At 34.4% G+C, this 22066-nt stretch overlaps 1 protein-coding gene across 8 annotated transcripts in view; it reads left to right on the forward strand.

Annotated features, from left to right (window-relative positions):
* The window catches only part of FCHO2 (FCH and mu domain containing endocytic adaptor 2), an 85988-nt gene that overhangs the window by 33606 nt on the left and 30316 nt on the right, over positions 1-22066 (forward strand). For all 8 annotated transcript variants that reach the window (XM_032095129.1, XM_032095122.1, XM_032095123.1 and 5 more), the window contains 4 exons: positions 9429-9473; positions 11214-11286; positions 14313-14337; positions 21763-21817. In XM_032095129.1, the coding sequence (XP_031951020.1) occupies positions 9429-9473; positions 11214-11286; positions 14313-14337; positions 21763-21817 (198 nt within the window). The remainder of the gene's footprint in view (positions 1-9428; positions 9474-11213; positions 11287-14312; positions 14338-21762; positions 21818-22066) is intronic.

Here is a 22066-nt window from a genome sequence, read left to right on the forward strand (position 1 = left end):
CAAGATAAAGCAGCTGGGGAAAGAAGAGGGTTAAGAATAAATGTATTACTCCTAAAAATTTTTAGAAACAAGTTAATCCTTTCCCAGAGTTTGAGAGGCAAAACAAGGGCCATGGAGTATGGAAGCTTGCTTTGATTAAAGCTACTGGCATTTTATGTGGTTAAATAATGTACTCTGCTTTGAAAGAAAGACTTTAAACAGTGCTGGGTGTGGCATTTATTTTTTCCATGGGTTTGTTTGATAACGTAGTAGTTTACAGCACATATAAAAATACTTTTCTAGGTTACTAGACAAGTAACAAAGTAGATGGAAATAAACACTGAAAATGGTTAATACTGACTTTTGAACAACTCTGCAGGACATCTTTGAGCTTCTTTTTCACAGGGAAGTGCAACAAAGCAAGTATTTATTTTATGTTCTTATAAATAATTTTCTTTATATTTTCTTTAAATACTGTGAATATTTTAGTGCTGCTGACGCTTGTGCTTAAATGCACAAATAGCTTGGAGTGTCACAATTTCTCAAGGACTGTGCCCACATATAGTTCTACACAGAAGGCTGGCTGACAAATGAGCTTACTTTATCAACACTGTCAGTGTCCAAGGGATTCAGCAAAGTGTTTTTTGTAAAGGAAGGCAGGTCACTGCTGTATTTTGGAAGTTAATGGAAGAAATTAAGTGGGAATATCTTTGAGTATTTTTATGAGAAGCTGGGCTTGAGGCAAATAGAAAAGTCTCTAAGGGTCTTATGCTGTAGAGCTGTTTTCAATGAGGAGCTAAAAGCTGAAAAACTGGACCAGCAAATGTATCTTAATTGCTGTCCTAGATGTCTGTTTTATTTTGCATGCAAAAATTCAGTCCTTTCTTCACCAACAAACTGCCAAAGCTTCTGTGCGCTTCTAGTCTGATCTGCCCGCATAGATTTTTAATAGTTACATGTATCTAAGTTGCAAACTTGTTTTATAATGCATTTTATTGATTTTAATGGTCTGGAGAGTTATAAGGGTGCAAGTTTTATTGAAAAGATCTTTTAATGCAAGTGGAAGAATTGTAGCCTTGGTAAAAGTATCTTAGACAACATCAGTAGATATAACAGGGCAAAAGCTAGATTGTGCATGATCTGGAACGCTCAGTAAGATGAAGTACTGTCGGGCCCACTGGAATTTTCTTGCTACAGACAAACAAATCAGTTGCAGCCTGGTATTTAAAAGAGTTTTTTGGGACTGCAGGAGCAAAGCAATGTCCATTTCAGTGACTTAAATAGGAAGAGTATATTAAGTAGGTGATAGTCATCAGAAAACACGGTAGTATCCATGATGGATTCTACTATGACCAGAAAAATTGAATAGCTTTAAAATATCTGAAAATAGAAAAAACATACTGAGATGTTTTATGCTGATAAGGTAAATAAGACCTGTACTTTACTTATATAAAAGCATAACCTTATATGTAATTAGTATTTAGGAAAGGTTTGAGATTTTTAACTTATTTATTTGGGGTATATTTTTCTTTTAAGATAGGAAATGTTCTTTGTTTTCTAGTGGAAAAAAGATATTTTTGTCTGAAAAAATCTGGATACTATAAAATATATTACCCTATTTTTACTCCTTAAGGTCGCATTAAACATCTTAACCTCTGATGATTTCGTGGGCTTAAGTTCAGAACTTCAGTAAGAAACTATACATCTCTTCATTTACAGGGAGAATGTGTGACTTAAAAAAGATGTGATTCTTTGAAGACATTTTTTAATATGTGGGCTATAACTTGACATATTTACAGTGTCTCTAGTGTTCCAAAATCCTAGCTGAATCTTTTTAAAAGTGAATGTGTCTGTGCATTTCTTTCATCACTGCATACTTGCATGGTCTACCTTTGGCAGGTGCATCATGCACCATGTAGACAGGCAGAGCCATTTGTTACAGATACTTACATTTATAGACTAGAATTATGCAGTTGCTTAGTACTTTTTCCACACTTCTCCTACAATTTTCACAAGACTGCTACTTTCTACACAATTTGATGGAAAAAAAGCCTAGAAATGTGGAGTTTGCTAGAGAAAGAAGAAGCATCCAAACCAGTAATGTCATATCAGGCAAAGCCAGTTGAAGTTATGTAAGCTATTCATTTGGAGAGTCAGCTGAGCATGTATCTGTATGTATTGTTTATGTTGGCCTGCCACTTAGCTTGTGAATGGTTAAAACCAGCCATATCTCATACCCTGTTTTTTATGCAGTTAGAGAGAAAATATGGAGTGAAGTTGAAGCAAAAGCAGGAGTAGAAAAGGATGAGAAAAGGGGCTGGGATTGTAACACTCTGCAGATTGGTGCATTAGCTGACATTATTTTGTTGCTCCCAGACCTCACACTTTCATAGATCATAGCTGAAACTTGAAGTGTTTGTTATCATACTCAGGTGTTGCAGCCTAGATGGATCTCTACCTTGAATCATTGCCTTTGGTACATGTTTCCTGTCTCTTTTGAAAACTAGTGTGTTATCAGAGCAATGAAAAATATTTTGTAACTGATATTTGCCACCTTTTTATTTTAGAGGAAAAAATGCGGTCTCTCCTTCTGAAATAAACATCTTAACTGATAATAATTATTTTAAGGTTACTCAGGTTATGATCCTTTTCTGTTTTGTTTTTTCTCCGTAAGCCACGTAGAAATACTGTCCCCTGAGTATAGTGTACTTGCTGTATTCACATAGTTTGTACCCAGAATACCAGAAAAACCTGAAATTAATGTTTCCTTTGAACTAGCGAACTGAGTGCAGGGCTGAAAGCCTAGTAACAGAATCAGGGTTAAAATTGATTGTTTGTTTAGATGCTCTCTTCGTATGTTAATTTCTTCATCTGAAAAAATTCTTTCCAAGGAAGTGCTGCCTATGTCGCTACTGATAATTGTCGTTATTTCTGATGCCACTATCACCTCTACCTTTCCTTTTTTCTCCATAATTGAATACTATTGCCGTGCTATAATTTTCTTTTTTTAACATGATTTTTTTTAAAAAAGAAAGATTTCGTGAAGCCTTCAACATCTCTAGAGGCTATATATCAGCCAGGCTGGTATATCATTCTCAGGATGTAACAAAGAGTAGTCAGAAATTCAATGATTGGTGTGGTGGAACCATATTTATAGAATTATATTAAAGGATAAGGTTTTACCAGTATTATTTCAGTGTTTTCCGTCAGACTGACCTGCTAACTGGCCAGTTTTATTTCCTGTCCCTTACCCTCATTTTGGCAAAGAAGAGCTAACCAAATCCATAAACTAAGATTTGCTTGTAGCAATTTGGTACTAGCATGATACCTGTATCACATGTATGAAATTTAGCTTAAAGAAAACAGGTGGTCATCTTTACTATGCATTCCTCCAAGTAAGATATGCTTGAATTCAGGGTTTTTTTCTTCTTTTTTTTTTAATGTAGAATAAGAAGTCCTTTTCTAGGAAAAAAATTCTTATTGTTTTATAAAATCATTTCTCATGTATGGATAGGCAATAAAAATGGGAGGTTAGTGTTAGAAACAAAATATATTTGGGCTTCCTGGCTTCTGTTGACAAAATATATTTGGGCTTCCTGGCTTCTGAATTTGAAAGCTGGAAATATTTTACTGAACATGTCACAGGATCAGATGATAGCAAGAAAAAAATTGCTTATATGTTTGTGTACATACAAAATTGACCTTTGTGATGCAGCTTGACATCTAAACACTAAAAGCAGTCATTTGTTTTGACAGCAGAATTAATTGAGGCTAAAACAGTCGAAATTCCACTTGTATCAAGCTGTTCATTAGGAACTGCTGTCTGGCTTTAGTGCTGTCAGAAAAATAACCTGTTCTGCTATGATTAAATAGCAGAATGATGGTCGGTCCACTGAATTTGAGAGAGAGGTTGAATAAACTTTCTACTGTGGAAACAATTCAGAAGTGACACGCTGCAAGGGGGGTCAGAATGTGCATTGATATCCAGCTGAGCTGTCAACTGGCACTGAGCCAGGCACGCAAAGCTTTGCTGTTTGAAGCAGCATGTGAAGCATATGCAGTTTAAAAATCTGTCCTCCTTTCATGCATGATTTAGACTCAGAGACAAATTTTGTTTTTGTTGAAAACAAGAATATGGTTTGTTATTCTATTTGTAACTACAGGTACAGATTTATGGAGTATTTTTAAAAGCTTTTTCTTGAAACAGATAATGTTATTGTTTATAAGTGTGCATGCATGTGTGTAAACTGATTCCTCAGGTTGCAGGGAAGGGCAGTTTTCAGGGGGGTTCTGAGTGTCTGAGTGCTTCCCGTTACTGAGAATTACATGCAGTTAACACCAATATAATGTTCCTTTCTGTCATGCATGCCCTCCTTAAAACTAGAAAGGAGATAGTTTCCAAAAGCAGATGCAAATGTAAAGCAGTTCTTATTTGATTTGTTGACTTCTTGATTTGTTTACCTTTTTAGCTCTGTGGGATTTTCCAGTTCATTGATATACCTTCTCAGGGCACTTTTTCAGGGTATGACATAATATTACATTTTTGTTGCTAGTAATATTGGTTGACTTTTGCATTTTACTTGTTTATTTAAGGAATCCAAACAGGAAAACCTTTTTTTTCCTCTCAGTTGAGGAAAGTGTGTATTATTTTATTGTTTTGACATTAGCAAAACATTCTCCCAGTGTCTCCCTCACAGAGGTTTTGTGTAAAAGTTATATAAACAGGCTAGAAAACCTGCATCTAGGATTTTATGGAGAGAGGTTTTGTCTTTTTTCTTAAGTAACAGGTATAAGATAGCAGTTTCTGTAGTTGCCTTTAATATACCCTGAAAGTACTGTTCCCATAGATATGAGCTAAATATATAGGAGATTCTGTAATATAATTTACAGTGCAATTACCTTCTTCATTTGTCTGTCAATAAGAACAGTATCTCCTTATTGCTAGCTATATACTCTACCGTTAGTGGCATGAAAGCTCACATACTCACATGGTACTTGTAACAAGAAAAGCATTACATGTAGTTACTGAACAGTCTAGGAGATGCATCCTAAGATGCAGACTTACTGACTGGTGCTTAATTTATGCAAGCATCTTGTAAATTATGAGATTAACTACAATAAAAATTTTCCATTTATACAAGTTACTTTTTCTGTTCCAGCAAACCAAAGCTGCTTTATTTTCAAGAACCTAAGAACTGACCCAGTCCTGGTGTATTTGCTTCAGTTTCTTGTCAATTAGCAGCTGTCTGCCTTCATGTGTTTGTGAAACCATCCTCTGTTTGCCTTTTCTTCTTGTCCTTATCTGTCCCAGCTGGTAGAATACTGTGAGCATTCAAGAACTCATTGCAGCTTGCAGTGATGCTTGGTGGGATTTTTTAAGTACAGTTAGAGGAGCTTACTGATTTTTGATGCCTGCTTCCTTTGTAGAGTACTACATTCTCATTAGCATCCCAATAGCTAGGTATTTATTGTTAGGTGACTGAAATCCCACTAGATACTCATATCTCTTTCTGTTACAGAGGCTAAACTTCATTTATGCACTGTATTTATTAACTTTTTCTGTTCTGTGTGTCTACAGTATCAAATACATGCAAGTCTATGTAGACATATTTGAGGTGTTAAAGCCAGCATTACCAATGTATGGATTAATTTAGCAGCAGGCAGAGTAGACTTTGAAAGTTGCACTGTCCTTGCAACAGAACATTAAATCAGACACCTTTGCAAGGATTGTACTAGATCTCAGCTATAACTTCTTATTTACTCTGAAAAAGTCTTAATGTCCTTTTGATTTTTACAGTACTACTGTAGTTTTAGAATTTGTTTTTGTGTTCATATGAAGGCTTGAGAATAGGCTTCCTTCTCAATTCACACTGTTGGTCTGTTATGAGAAAAAAAACAAAGGAAATTTCAGTGCTTTGATTGCAGTACTGCCACATAGCAGTGTAATCACCATTATCACCTGCACTGCAGTATGGCAGCATTTAGATGGCTCTTTTAGTGCCTTAGGCTACCACATGGCATGGACTCTAAAGACTGCTTCAGGGAAAGACTTCAGTCCCCAACATCAGCACTACTTCTTAAACATGAAGCAACTGCTTTTCGATCTTTGAATGTTGCAATGGACAGTGAATCTGTTTACTTGCATCAAAAATTTTAGTCATTGTAATCATCCAGATTTTGAGCTGAAGTCCTTGTTGGTGTTAAGCCTTTGTCTACACTACAATCACTGGGCTCCAGTCTGTTCTGAAAACTTTTAGCCTCATAGAGGTAATGCATCCACCTTAAAAACTTCATGTAGTTGTTACAAAAGTTATTGAGATACCAGGACGTAAGATGGCATGCTTTGACTTCCATCTGTATATTACATCCATCTGGCAATCTCCATTAATGCCAATCCACTGGTAGTGCTTGAGTATAGCAACTAATGACTAAGGAATCAGAAAGACAGACATTATGGTGTTTCAGAGGAGAAAGCTTTTGAGTTCAGGTTTTTTTACGGGTTTGGGGGATATTTTTGCAGTGCTAGTGCAGCTGCTTTTGTTCCCATGTTATACAAGGACAGTGGGCAGTGCTGGAAAACTTCTTAAGAAACTGTCTGAATTCCTTATTGATGCTATGCTCCCATAAAAGTATGTATGCCTAAGGCCTTCTGGCTGGCTAGGACACTGGAGCTGGTTCTAGCAGAGGACAGTGTGGTGACAGCACACAATTCTGGCTGGACAACGGTATTATCACCTCTTTGGACGCAAAGACATCGGTCTGCAGGGGACTACAGCTGTTATGCAGGCTATTGAAAGCTTCTCACAGCTATCTTGTTTTCTAAATTAGTACACTATAGAGGAAACGTCTATTTCTGAAATGTTACTTTGACTTTAAAATACTATGCCCAAGGCAAAATATAGTGCTCTTCCTATTGACATATAGGAAGCAGAACTGTTGGGAGGTCTGACGTTGCAGAAAAAAACTTGTCAGGAAATTTAAAACTGCTACAAATTTCACTCTGCTCCATTCAAAATGGCAAACTGTATTAATTTGCCTTTGCTCTAAGCAAATAATGCAACAATGCATACGTGTTATATTGGTGAGGGTGGGTTAAATACAAATTTTACAAAAAGAGGACAATGCTGAACTTAATTTATTAGTATTTGTGGAGTAATTAGAAACAGCCACTGACATGAATTTCTGAAATTCCAAAGGAAGAGGAGCCGTATTCAAATTTGAGTTAAGTAGGAAAGGTAAGTTAGGATCAAAATAGGTTTTTGAATTGGAACTGGTTCACACGATATCTGTGTGTTTCCGTAGTACAGAGGAATGTGTCTTCAAATAAAAATGTTTTAGAAAGGTCTAAAAAAACCACTTTTAAAGACAAGTGTTTTAGGCAAGCATAATGGAAAAAATAAAGGAACTTGGATGTCTTGTTAAAGCAAATCTTTCCTTTCTGCTTGTTTTAGGAGTGAAAGTTAAGATACTGATCTGAAATATGGATGACCTATACTTCGGCCTTCATTATTTTTTTTAATCGTTAGTGTAAAAGTCTTAAAATTCGGGGGATCAGTCTTAGTAGCTGGAAAGGATAAAGAAAAAGGTGGAATTCTGAAAATGTCTGAGTATTTTATTCCTCTGAAATTATGTTTAAGTCTCAGTGTTTACAGGTTACTTTCTTTTGTTTTGGGGATGAGTGTTTGTGGTTGTTTTGGCTTTTTATTTTATTTTTCCTAGTGAAATGGGAGTATGTATAGAAGCAAGAAACAGAAGTAGTTGAATCATTAGCAAAGTGATGAAAAATGTGTTGTCCAAAGTGTAGTTCTGAAGAAGTATTGGTTGTGTTCTTCACCTCCTATATTTTATGGCATTTTTCTGAATTTCTTGCTTCATATCCTTTGAACAATAGAGTTTAAATTTGTAAAATAAAATGTTGATTAAATCAGTGTGGAGATGTAGACATGTACCGTTCTAAACATCAGTTTTCCTGGATTTTTTTTTTTTCTGTTCTTTTGTTTTGCAAGATACCCAGGTTTGCCTCTTTTTGGAGCATACTGACTTTGTTTTACTGTAAATTTAGTGAGAGCCAAGGATAAAGGATTGCAAGACCAGCCTAAAATGCACATGTATTTACAACATGTAAGAGATTGAGAGAACTGTTAGGAATTTGCATCTTGTTTTGCTACATTAAATAATTAAACTAGCATTTGAAGTGATTTACTAATTGAAATTTAAAGGGCTGTTAAGACTTGAGATTTTTCTTTTAATATTCTGCTTTCAAGAGCATCTTTTGGAGGCCAAACAATTACATTATGATAAAAGAGATATTGATGGGTTCTAGTCCAAAATTCTCATCCTGCTGTTTTACAAATACTTACATTTGTTTTTACTGATAGGGAAAATTTTGCAGACTTAGTCTTAATTACAATAAATATAAACCAAGACTTTTTGCATGCCATAATTTTTTTTATAAAAGCAATTAGAAGTATTTTTTCCCTCTGTCCTACCTGTAATGTTATCTGTGTATAAACTTGTGTGTATGCTATCAAAATGTTTGCGGAAATGTAAGTAATAACCCCTGTGGCACAGTGATAGCATGCTAAACTTTTTCTTCTTGGGGGTACAGCTACAAGATAATGAAACATGGGCTGGAAGAAAAGGTGCCTGCCTGCATGTGGTCTCTGTTTTCACTGGACTTCCACAAGGGCTGGTATGATTCTGCCATTCCCTAAACAAGGTCCTACAGAAACTCACACTGCTTTCTGTACACTTGGTCCCTAAAATGGCTCATACTGGGATTAAATAAATCCTAGACCTAGACAGATCGAATAAATGAGAGTTAGGTCATCAATTTGCAAAGTCAACTGACTTGTTTGTGTCAATTTGTGTCAACTAATTTGTGTCAACTATAATGTGAGGAATTTCTTTAGATCCAAAACTTAACTAGTGTTTCTGCCTTTTTTTTTTTTTTTTAAAATCCTGTTGAGTCTTAATGATTTTTTGAAAAAAATTGTCCTCTTTATTGCTTTAGTTGGCTATAGAGAGGAAACACTACAACTAGCAATGCAGAGTTAGCAAAAGTGTGACTTTCAAAATCATAGCTTCTCCTTTTCATTTTCACTTATACAACTCTTGTTCATTAAAAGAAGATACATTGAAAACCTTACACTGATGTTATATAATAGGTGCAATTTTGAATAAGGACACCAATTAGATGTTGTAGTAGCATAGGCAATTGAATTGTAGTTATATGATGACTAGTATTTTAATTTTTCAGTATGAAAGAGTGAAAATACTGCTTTACATATATGACTTTGCAGTATCTTTGGCCATTGGCAGAGTAATTGTGCCTTTCAGTTATTACCTACATTTGTAACTGGATTATCTCACATTTTCAGGAAATACTAGTTGCCATTAAAATAGATTAAATTTGACCTAATGTTTATCTTCATTTTCATTTCTTTAAGGCCCTATTGAATTTGAAGAATGTAATACATCCAGTGTAGCCGAAGGTAAGTTGCCATAGCATAGTTATTTACACGAGAATGCTGTGGGTAAGGACCTGAACTGTGAAGCAAAGGGTGCTCAATGTGTGAATCTGTATAACTTTAAAGTATAACTTTAAAGTATAACTTTAAAATGCTCCAGTAGACTAAAATGCAGTTTTCCTTTTGAGAAACAAACTTCAGTGACAAGAAGACTCATAAAATTTTTATAAGACTGATGCATAAAGGTCAGATAATTTGAGTGTTTCCTACAAATATACTTTGGCTAAGGCTTTGTCTTTGCAGAGGTTTGGATTTGATTTACTTATGAATGTGTTGTAGCTTAATTTACAAGTGTCAAAACATGGCCCAGGCTCTTCCCATTGTTACTGTGTCAGTTAAACCAAGCCTAATGTAATGTTATGGTTGCAAAGTCTTTCTTTGTTGGTGCAGCTTATTTTCCTTAGAGGATTGTTTTAAGTGGTTAAGAACTGCTTTCTGTCCATAAGCTATGTATTTACTTGTGGAACAGAGGAGTCAACAGTGTAACTATAGCATCCAAAAAACTTTTAAGTTGCCAAGACTGCAGCTGAGACTTAAAATCTCTTCTGTCTGAAGCAGAGAAGATTCGTGTTCAGAAATTACTCTTATGCTGCATTTGCCATTGTTTTGGGCTGCATAGGGCAGAGAGAGAAAAGAAAGCCCAGACATTTAAAAAAAATCTTGGAAGAAATTATGTGCCTCAGTATATATGACTGACTCTACAGCTACCTGATTTGAGAAGTTTGGAATTATTTAAAGTTTCTAGGAGAGGAGAGATTCCTTATGTGCTGTATAATGTATTTTTGTAAAGGTAAATATAATAAAGTGCTTGAATTGACAGTGGTTTAATTTTGGAAACCAGATTATTTCTACCACTCTGCTCAACATCATGCTGTCAGTAGTATCATGCATCAAAACAGAACTGTAGACTAGTTGGATCAGATGCTTGCATTTAGTCATTTTTTTTGGCAGTCTGCTCTGCCTCAGCAAACATTGTGAAAAAGCAGATGTGGCAGTAAGTCTGAGGGAATATTTAAGTGTATTTTAGTTTTAGTACATTAAATGGGAATGAAAGCAAACTTTTTTCAGTACTGTAGCTATATGTATCCAGTGCTAAAAGCAGGGAAGAAACAAAAGGGGAGAAGCCTATGCCAAACTCAGTGAGAACCAGTCTTAGAGCTGGCTAGAGCACTGGGAAATCATAAATTCACATCAGCTGGAAAGCCAAGAAACAATCTCATTTTTAACAGGACCAAGATCCTGCTTTTGAGGAAAGATGGGGGCTTGCAGCTGCTGGGAATATGCAGGGAAATAACAACAGGGTGTTGAACTGCAGTAGGTGGAGAAGGCCGCATTCAGTTTCTCATCCAAGTGCATTGGCTATTCAGGATTGCCTGGAGCAATAACTCCTGTTGAGTTTTTGTGAGCAGAGTCCTGTTCCTCAAAACTATTAAAAAAACATAATCTGTATACCCAACTCGGTGATGTAAATCAGTTTTTAAGGATTTTGTTACTAATGTGTTGAACCATATTTTGATTTTTTTTTAATTGTTATTTTACCTAAAGCAAATTGGAATAATGTTCCCTTAATTTGGCTCCATACCTATCTCCACTGCATACCTGTGGAAGCATTTAAAACATTGGCATTCATATGCACCTGTGTTTGACATTGCTAAATATGCATTTATCTCTTTGATCTATAAATGAAAAATGTTTGTTCCATAGGAATAAAACCACGGAAAAGGAAGCCTTTTGGTTTACCAGGAATAATGAAAAAAGAAAAAGATACTGAATCTGTGTAAGTGTATTTCCACCCTGAAGCTTTGTTTTGTATGAAAACTGTAATGGGGATGAAAATGAGCTGATATTTAAACAAAAAAATGGATTTATAACAGCGGTTTAAAGGAATGTGATGGATATGAAAACACCACAGTTATTTACGATTTTTATGACCAAGGATTTTAACATAAATAACAAAAAATAACGTAAGTATTCATAGCAGTCTACTCATGTTTCATTCTTTGGTGTGCATAGGTAAGTATTTTTCCATTCTTCTACATTTCAGCATTGTAGATAATGTAATTCACATTAGTCGTAATAAAAGAATATGTCTGTATGTGGTAAAAGTACTGGATGGCTGTGTTTGCAGAATTGAAGCTTCAGTTATTCTTCTGTTAGAAGAACTTCTACATAGACTGTTGAAGGACAGAAAAGTCTTTTAATGTTTATGCAGTACATCACGAGCCTACTCCCTTCTCAAACACCATCATTCTAACTCAGGACTGATGTCCCAAATATACCCTTTGCCATATTCTTTGTATTGCTTGGTCTCCCAGGAGATAAAACTCTCCAAAAAGTGAGCTTGAGTAACAGTTCTGAGGTGAATTAGTCACAGTGTCTGTATTAGTATTTATGGTCAATGTATTTTTTTCATAATTTCTACATATATTTCAGGAAAACAGCTTACAATTTGACAAACTTAGCAATATAGAAATGTTTCCAGAGGCAACATCTGCATACATGCTTTTTAAAATTACTTTCTAAAGTAACATTTTACCAGTGCTAGTTTTTTTAACATACTGCTGTAAAATTGATGACCTAAGAACAGTATGTGCTTATAGTATTTTGTTTCTATATTTACCCACTACAAAAGTGACTAGATTCTGAGATCAGAAAGAAAAAAGTATAATGGCATAATGTCAATCTCCTATGTAATGTGTGCCATACATCGCTTTTACAGAGATTCTTGCATTAAACCGTAACCACTAAATAAACTAGAACTTCACAAATAAATAACAAAGGATTCATTACGTGCATAAAATATTCTAACACTTCTTTTATGATCTCTTTAGAGATATAGATTGCTAGTCTGTATTTTGTCTGATTTAATCTTCAGCTTGATGATCCTGTTACAGACTGGAAATGATAAAACTGTCATCAGAAACTTCTCTGCACAGAGATGTCAAGTCCTCCCTTGGTCTCATGTTTTATTAGTCTGTAAGCTTGTTTAGTTTGTGTAGGGCAGACTTTCCACATCTAGAAAAAAATCTCATGGTTAGTAGGCTTTTCAGTTTGCCAAGACAGTTTTTAAACTGTTGATGCCTGAACTGGTGGTGTGCCTAGTAATGGCTTTAATTCTGGGAAATACCATACATGGTGTATTCTGTTACATATTGCTGTTATTCGGCCAAGGATTTCACTTCTAACCACTGCTTTGCATGGTTTGGTTGTTCTAGTTTTTATCTACAATCCTTAAATTCTCTTATTAAATCTCCATTTTCTGAAATACTACCTTATACCAGAAGCATGACCTAGTTCTTAAATTTTAAAAGAATGATCATAAATCTAGTGATTTAAAAGTACTTTTGTCTACAGCCTGATATCCTCATTTTCCACCTCACCAACAGTTGCAAACAGTTGTGTTTTCTTTGCATGTATAGAACAGATCCTGAGAGATGCTGTTAGTTGCTCCTTTGAATTATAATAGTTCTGCTGTTTCTGTTTGAGATCTGTTAGCTCACTAATTTTTAAAACCTTCATTGTGGGCTGAATTATAATCATTCATTTGCCTCATATTTCACATATCTCAACTTTTATGGACCTCAGGCTGTCTTGTTTGCATACAAACACTTTTTGAAACCACATCTCTCAAGGGAAGAATATACTTTGTCTCTTCAAGCAGTAAAATATCTTTCAAAACAGCTCTATTACTATGAAAAATGTCAACCAACTAGAAATTTGGTCACATATGTCCTCTTTTGTGTAAGCCCTTTCAGAGAAGATGGAATCCTTCATCTCAATGTCATTTCCTTAACATGCTGTACTGAATTTTATAGTAGTGCTTCCATGTTAGCAAGTTTTTCGTACCTGTTTTTAAGGCACTGTAGTAAAAACTACATTTTTTACCTTTAACCGATGTGTTTTTTCAGATAAGATGTTCTAGATTGTAATAAATCAGATTTTTTTCCATGTTCTTTTTTCTATAAATGCATGTTTAGGATGTTCAGATTAATGATATAAAACCATTGTTGTTCAGTTAGACCATCACTATTTGTCAGGGTGCAAATTAGAGAGGACTTGCATGCTACTCAAGTATTCCCACATTCTGTAAATGTAATTGCTTCTGCTTTTTGACGACATCAGAGAGAATCAGTGTCATTCATTAGTTTAAGTACAAATCGAAGTTGCAGTGGAAAAGTTTAACACTTGCGAATGGTGTGCTTGCAACCACTGCCTTTCTGCAGACAACTTTTTGAATTTTTTTTTAAGTGCTTATTAGGAGGGTACTCAGTTATTTTGTGGAGCCTCTTCTAGTACTTTACTGCAACTGTGCTTGACACACATGAACTAAGAATGAAACTCTAGAAGAGGAAGCTCTGAATTCCTCTAAAGAAAATCTTAGTTTCTTTGGGAACTGGTTTTTGTCCAAAATGTTTTGCACTTTCATGTGGACTATTTTGTTAGGATCGGTGACTTCTACTTACTGCACACATCAGCCATGAGGACCTGAATCTTAAAGTATGTTCATCCAGAACACAGTGATAGTCCTCACCTTTCTGGAGTTTTTGGTTATTATTTTTTAATTCTTTTCACTAGTATGTGAGTTTGATTTTTCATAATTTTTTTTGAGTTTTAACTGTCAGCTGTTATTTAAGTCTCATTCAGTTGAATGTGGATTATTTAAAGTAAAAATTTCAAGAGTCTAAAAGGCAAAAGGTTTAAATGCACTGTTTCAAATTAATTTAAAATATTGAAGGAAAAATTGTATGAATAAAATAATTTGTGCATTTTATAATTGTAAATTTTCTTTATTTTTTTTAATAGGGAGTGTCCAGATGCAGACTCAGTTGTAAGTAGACTTCTTCCCAAAATAAATGCATATGCTAATACTATCAAGCCCTACGATCTGATGAAACTTAATTTACATACAGTCCCTGCAATACATTATTTATCTGATAGAGGTTTTAGTATTTTCATAGCATAGTCAAAGTGCTAATTTTGTGCAGTATACGATCTTCAGCAGTATGTACAAACAAGTGTCAGTAATGCATTTTTGTTTCCTAACAATTTTAGGTTTTAAGCAAGGTGTTTTTACTGCAAGTGTATATTACTTTATTTTTCAGTTAATAGTTTAAGTTTTTTGGCTAATAGATTCTAAGAAAGAAAAAGGTTTAGTTTATTGTGGACTCAACTTTGTATCATCATATTCCTCTGCTTACTACTGGTTCTTTTGAGAAATCCTTCTGATATTGATAATGTTCTGCTTTACTACTGGCAATAGAGTGTAGGGATAGACTTTTTAAAATATGGCTTTAAATGCAGTATTTCTAGATGCACTTTTTTAATGGTTTGGTTTTCATTACTGTTAGTTAGATCTGTGCTATGTTTTACAATTTTTTTTAGTCAATTCAGGTAAGTGGCCATTGCAATTTAATTTGAGTGGCCAGGTAAAAAAATTAAACTATGTTAATTGTTTTTTATTTCCTTAATTTGATCTTTTCTTTTTATGCAAAGATGTATCTTCTCTTGAATTAATACATAACAAAGATTGTAACTCCCTATAGCTATATATGGGAAAAAATTACAGAATAAGTGATTTTCTGTAGACTAATTTGGTTTTAGTTTATTTATTTAGATGCCAATTATATTACAGAATTTAAGTTTTCAAGTTCACTTATTTTGTAGATTTTCTTATTTTTATTTGCTAACTAGGAGGTTTTAGGACCTAATATTAAAACTTGTTTTGAGAAACTTGATTTGAAACATCTAGTAGCACCATCCTTCTAAATGGGGAAAAGTAAGTTTTGCCACACAACAGAACTATATGTGTAAGAACATGTGAAATTCTTGCCAAGACAGTTGTTTTATACTATGCAGTCATCTTGACTAGCAGCAAATTTCTTTCCTTGCGTACATTTAAAAGAAAGTAACTATCGAATGATCCTTATAATTATCAAGCTTCTCATGGAAGTAAAATCAGGTTGAGTCACTGGAGTGAACCGCAACTGGATCTGACTTGCAATGTTTATTTTCTTTGCTTGTTTTGGTCTCCATGTTTTTTGAAAACAATTAGTTCCAAAAATTCAGCTATAAATTGGTTGGACATTCTTTCTGGCTGCCATATGATCATCTATGTTAATTGTTATTGTATTTTGTTGTATTTTTTTTGCCTGCTTAACATTTTATGACTGTATTGGAGTTTAAAATTTGGTCTATGATTTCTTCTTGCTTTTTTCAAGCAACAGCGGTATTCTGTAGAGTGATAGAATGTTTTAATAGCAGAAATCATTACTGTAATTCTAGTGAAAAAATGATTTGAGATATGAGATTCGTTTCACCCCTTACAAACAAGCAATCCATTGTGCTTTTATGTTTTAAGGTTGGAGTCCTCTTCTGAAATGTCGCATTTCAAATGGTTTTAATTTTTCTTGGTTTTTACTTTTGCATTTCCTTTCTGTTTGATTTTTCAAACCTGATCTAAATAGTTTAAACCATGAATATTATCTCTAGGAGGATTTGTTTTTATGGATATTTGCAATAAATTACACATTTCAAGAACTTGAACTTGGAAACCTATTATTAAACAAACAAAAAAATTAAGGCAATTATAATTCGTGTTTGATTGCTAGGAAATACTGAGGAACAGACCTCAGAAAATTCAACTCGAGATGTTCCAATTATTTTGTCAGTTTTGGTCGCTTACAGAAAACCTGTCTGGCATATATATGATTAATGTGATCATTTTTTAAAAGGTGGCTTTTGTTTATTTTTCAAGAATTTTAATTGTGTGAAAGGAATGTAAGAAATAATCACTCTACAATTATATGAAAACATAAGTACCAAGGTAAAATACTGAAAAATTTCAAGTTAAGGATCTAGGAAGAACTGACTTCTATACATTATCTACTAGTTCTGTGTGCTACTGTGGATCTTTGAACGTACTATGTAGTCAATACCATGAAGGCCTTCTCACTAGTCCAAAATTTATAATGCAGTATTGTATTCTTCGTTTCCAAAAACAAAATGGTGAGGTGGTCCTAAAAAATGTCTTTTGTCCCAGAATGGACATTCTCAAATTTATCTGTAGTAAAACAGATCCGCTTTTGTAGCTGTCAGATTATATATACTGAAAAATAAATTAAGAAAATGTTAATTCCTGTAAGTATTTTTTTGGTAAGAGGTCTTCATGTGCTCATAAGTAGGCAGCTGTGGACTAAGAACTGGTGTTTGTTAAAAAGGTTGACCACTTCAATAAGCGGTCTCTGTTTAAATATAGGTGACAATATCTCATGAGATTTAAAATTCCTGAGTTTTTTATATGTCAATCTGTAGTGTAACTTTAATTAAGCTAAACCTTGATAATTAAGAAAAGTGGAAAGTTTGTAGTAGGAAGTGTGTGCACTAGAAAGAGATAGCAACTGAAGGCTGACTCTGTATGGGGGTTTTGGCTTAGAAAGTTTTTATAAAGGCTGAACTAACTGTCTTGTTTCCCATGAGTTTGCCATGTCTCTAGAGATGTTCCCTAGGAAGATAGGAGGTCTAAAAGAAACTTTCATTTTGGGGAAGCTTTTACAAGGTTCCACTTGTGTCCAGCAAGATCTGAATTGGGATTGCAACCTTTCCCTTGGCTGGGATGCTTGCTGATCTCCTTCTACTTCACTGCCTATTTTCATGAAGACCGTAGCAATGTAATTATCTTTGAGTTCTCTGTTCTGTCTGTCAAATCCATTTGAAATTGTCCAGTAAGTTCAAAAGTAATTAAGAAGGGAGTCACAGATGTGCAGAACATAATGCTGAAAGTTTTTTTTTTCATGGGAAACTGAAATGCAAACACATATCAAGGCATCCAGAACTTTTCATTAACCTCTTCACATGCGAGTGTAGCATAATTACAGTTATATAGAATTATGGACCATTTTTGTTGTTGGGGACTGGTTGAATTTGGAGCCATCAGATTCTGAGAAGTGGAGCACAGGCGTAACCTAATGTTTAGTGAAATTAAAATATTTTTCTTTATTTGCATTTTACAGCATTTGATTTTGAGTAGCTGCTATTGATACAGAGGACAAGGCTTTCTATCACAGCACAAGTCAGGGGCACTTTGAATACCCATTTTTCTTTCTTTCTGCATTTCTAACAATAGGAGAAACTGACTGTCTACTCTCTTCTTCTGTGTCTTTTGGGTTAATAGGCACCCTAAGGAGAGGAGGCCAATATTCTGCTTCTGTCTTAACCTAAGGGTATGCCAGAGTCAAATTTTCGTCTCAAATATGTCTAAAGTGGAGAGGCTTTTTGTTCTCTTGTTCCAGCCTATGAGATTCAGCTGCTTACTTAGAGTCCTCACCTGGATTACAGGAAGTCAGTTGAGTTCTGGCAGAAAAAAGCAGAGTGAGCTGTTCAGCTGCACTGCATCTTGAAGCAGACCTTCAGGAAAACTTGATAAGGAGCTCTCATAACCACTGTAGTTATCCCAGGAGAAAAGGAAATATGAAGAAATCAAACTGGAGCATAGTGAAGGTTCTTCGCTTCTTGACTGATGACCAGCCTGTCAACAGCACAGAGGAAGGGCCAAATGAAGTAGCTAGACTGCTCCATATGTTCCTCTCTTGTCCTTTGTATGTAGCCCAGAGACACTAATGACATGGTAATGGTGTGGCTTCTTCCATCACTTTTGGATGACAGATGGGACAGAGCAACGAAAATGAAATAAATTATTCACCAAAACTAAAAAAATATGTTTTGTCACTGGAATGCTGGGTCCTCAAGCTTCTTATATAGGCAGTTATATTTTATTTATCAAGGCCTTATGCTTTACTTCTTTGAAAAACTATTCACCCCAGAATGCTTGTAGAATATACCAAGACAAAGACAAAGGTATACACCTAAGCTTCTGGTGTATGTTTAAAGCTATATAAGATCTCAATTAATGTGTTGTATTACATCTGCAAACACAGGGAAAACTGTGGCTTTTAAAGCTGCATGTTTAATTGCTTAACAGAACCTCAAAAAGGCTTCCTGGAAGTCCACCATTCCAGTTACTTCTGCAGAGTTCAATTTGCATGCATAATGAGGTTGTTGGGATTTTTTTGACTGCAAAGACCACTACGCATGTTTGTATAGGGGGCTAAACCAGACCTTCATCCCCATCATATTAATAGTAACTTTTCCCAAAGGCCAAAGTTTGCAAAGACCATCATCTTGTGTGCTGAAGTTCAAAAATTATACAGGTATACATGCAGGTTGTGAGCTTAACCTCTGATCAACATGATAGGCAAATCAGGTCTTGTCTGTGTTGTGTGCCTGATACTTAAGACACATTGTTGTCCATGACATAATATATAGTTCTGTAACTGTAGGAGTGTGGAGAAGGGAGAAAAATTAGTCAAATAGATGTACATGCCTTCATAAGCATCAGATTCATGAGTATGGGTCTCTCTCAAGCTGCTGTGTTGTCTACCACTGTTATTAAATGTAGATTTGCAAATAAAATGTTGGTATTTCAGAAACCAGAACATTCACCGGTTCAACCATTCATAATATTGAGAACAGTATTTTGAAATTACTACTTATAAGATTGTGAGGTACCGTTTTGCTTGTTTGTGACACAATTTGCCTTTGTCTATTCAAAGGTATATCAAGTATCTCTTCCACCCATTTTTTATGTTGGTTTACACAAAAATATAAATTCAGTGTCTCATTAATTAAAGCAGGTGTTAAGAATGATCATAAATTGGCACAAGATCGATCTGAATTACTGAAAAGGCTGGAAATAAAAAGCAAATTATTTATGTCTATACACTGCTGAGAGTCAGATTTTTGAAATTACATTTAAATTTTAGATATTGGAAAAAAAATTATGTTTTCTATACAGGGCTAGAAAAAAAGTGGTAACATAGACCAGCTGAAAAAGAAGGAAGGAATTTTCTTCTCCTATGTTCAGAACTTAAACTGTTAAGTATCCGTCTCTGTTATGTACATGAAGTTGTGAAAACTGACTGCATGCTAAAGGGCTATTTCTGAGGAACAGATGATTCAAGTATATTAGCAAGACCAGAAATAATTATCATGAAAGTATTAAGAAAGAAAGTAAAACAGTTTAAGATTTTATTGCATTCTAAGGACTTACTTCATCCTAGAGATTATTCAGTAAATTAAAAATAATGCAATGAAAATAACTTCTACAAACTAAGTTCTCTCACAATTTTATATCAGAATAGTTTTTCCAGCTACATTGCGTGTGCTGTGTCAGCCCAGTAATAATATACTTTACATATATGGCCCAGCTGTAAGAAAAATTAAATGTTGTATATTTGAAGATTTTCATTGATTTTCAATTCTTCTTAACCATGAATGATCCTGATCTATGGAAAATTACCTAGTATGACAACTAAAATAATTTCAGAACTCAGAATTTTTAGTGTTACAAGAAAATATACTTACCCTTTAGCTGTATGTTTTTGTTCTGTTTACTTTGATGTCAAGTTTCATTAGTGGTTTCTGGTATATAAACAAGGTCAGCTTGAGGTCAAGCGTAGCTAAGAACCCTGATTTGAGCGAGTAGAGCTAAAGTATTGGACCGTGTGATTGTAGTCTTCCTACTTTTTTTTGTTGTTGTTGTTCTTATTTATTTACTTATTAATCAAATAGCAGTGAAGTCTAGATCCTACAAATATTTCAAGAAATTCCATCTATATGTTCTATATTTTAAGGTTGGAGAGCTTAAATGTTGGGTTTTGGCCTTACTTTGATGTAGTATTTAATTTGGTACAGTCTTACATCTGTACAGGATTCTATTTCTTACACTTTTTTTAGCAGAAAGTTTGAGCTATGTGTAAATTCCATTTATTTTAGAAGTGCTAAATTTAGGGACCTGTATAGAGGAGAATCTTTCTTAGTAAATTACCAGAGATCCCATTTGTGATATATGTAAAAGAAACAGAAGGATAACTACATTCTAATCATTTTAATGTTTGTCTTCTGTACTTCAAAAGCTATTCAGAGATATTCTCTTTAAACTTGGCTTCAAATTTTAGCTGAAGTCATGAATTTCCTTGCTTGTCCACTTGAAATCACCAGCAAAAGTCATTTTGTTGTATCTCATGACTTCTAATAAATTACATTTTCGCCATACTGTGTATACATATCTGTTGGTCAAATTGCTTCCCAATACCTGCTTTCTGATAGAATAAACTGATTGCTACACTAGAAGAAGTCACTTTTATATTATATATATTTTTATATGTATGTCTCCACAGTCTAATTTTTATAAGATATTAATAACTGCTAAAATCACTGCGTTTTGAAGACACCTTGGTTGTGGTTTTTTTGTGATAAACGTACTGAAACATTTAGCAGTTCACATACACTGCCTATGCATACAAAGTTGTGAGTGGATGTTTTTCTTCTGAGTGGGGAAAGTATCTACGTATCCACATATATATAATATACATGATGTGGGGGTTTTGTGCATTTTTAAAATTTAGATAATCTTGGAGATTTGTTTCTCTCTGCTCCAAAGTTTTTTTAATGAAGTTATATGCTTAGCTCAGCATTCTAAGTTATTTTAACATCATTCTTTTCAATTTCTATTTAATTGCCTGCAAGAACGAAAAAAAAGAACTTGTCTTATGTTCCCAGATGCTTATTGGCTTTGAAGATTCAGGATAGTGTTGGAGATGTGTAAAGGAAAACTTTGGAATAAAATTTTGAGCACTTGTGATGTGGATATTCTTTTCTGAAGCAACAGTGCAGGCATGCTGCCTTTTCTAGGGGGAGTGGAAGTTGCAACCTGTGCTTTTGCTTGCATATTTAAATATTGACTTAGTACTTAATACAGGTTTTGCCTCTGCACCATCAGAACATCTTGTGTCTTAGCTGAGAGCAGTAAAAACTGAGAAAATTTTCTGGGGCCAAGAGAATGGTAGGCTAATTTAACTCAGTCCTAAAGCTAAACTAATGTTAATTTCTGTCCTTTTTGATAAAGTAATTGATTAGTAGTTAATCAATTGGTAATTAATTAGTGATTGATTAGTAAAAGTTGACGCATTGCAAACTTGCCAGTTTTCACAGGGAATTTAGAGCTTCTTTTGTTACATTTTGTGCTGAGGTATCTTGTCACATAATTTCTGAATGACAGGTCGTAACTTCAGATAACTAATAATGTTGAATAATGTTGTAATTTTAAGTTGTCAATGATGTAAAATTCAGCCTGATGTAAGAACCACATTGTTTTTTAGTTATTTGTCAATAGCATAATTTTTGTTGTTATTTTTAGAACTTTCCTGATGTAGATGATGAAGGATACAGCATTAAACCAGAAGCAACACAGGATATCCTTTTTACTATTGTTATGCCAAGTTATTTGATGTTACTACAGTTCTTTGGAGAGAGGAAGTACTGCCTAAAGAGTTAAGAAAGATAAATGACATTTATGCCTATGTTTCAACCTTGTATTCTTACATTCATATCTTTTGTAAAATGAACCACATTTTTTCTTAGATGTGGTGTTACATGTTAAATGTTACAGATTAGATTAGATCAGGTCTCTTTAAAAGGAACCATAGTGAACTGAGAAGTTC

Source organism: Corvus moneduloides, chromosome Z (assembly GCF_009650955.1).
Source record: "Corvus moneduloides isolate bCorMon1 chromosome Z, bCorMon1.pri, whole genome shotgun sequence".
Lineage (NCBI taxonomy): Eukaryota > Metazoa > Chordata > Aves > Passeriformes > Corvidae > Corvus > Corvus moneduloides.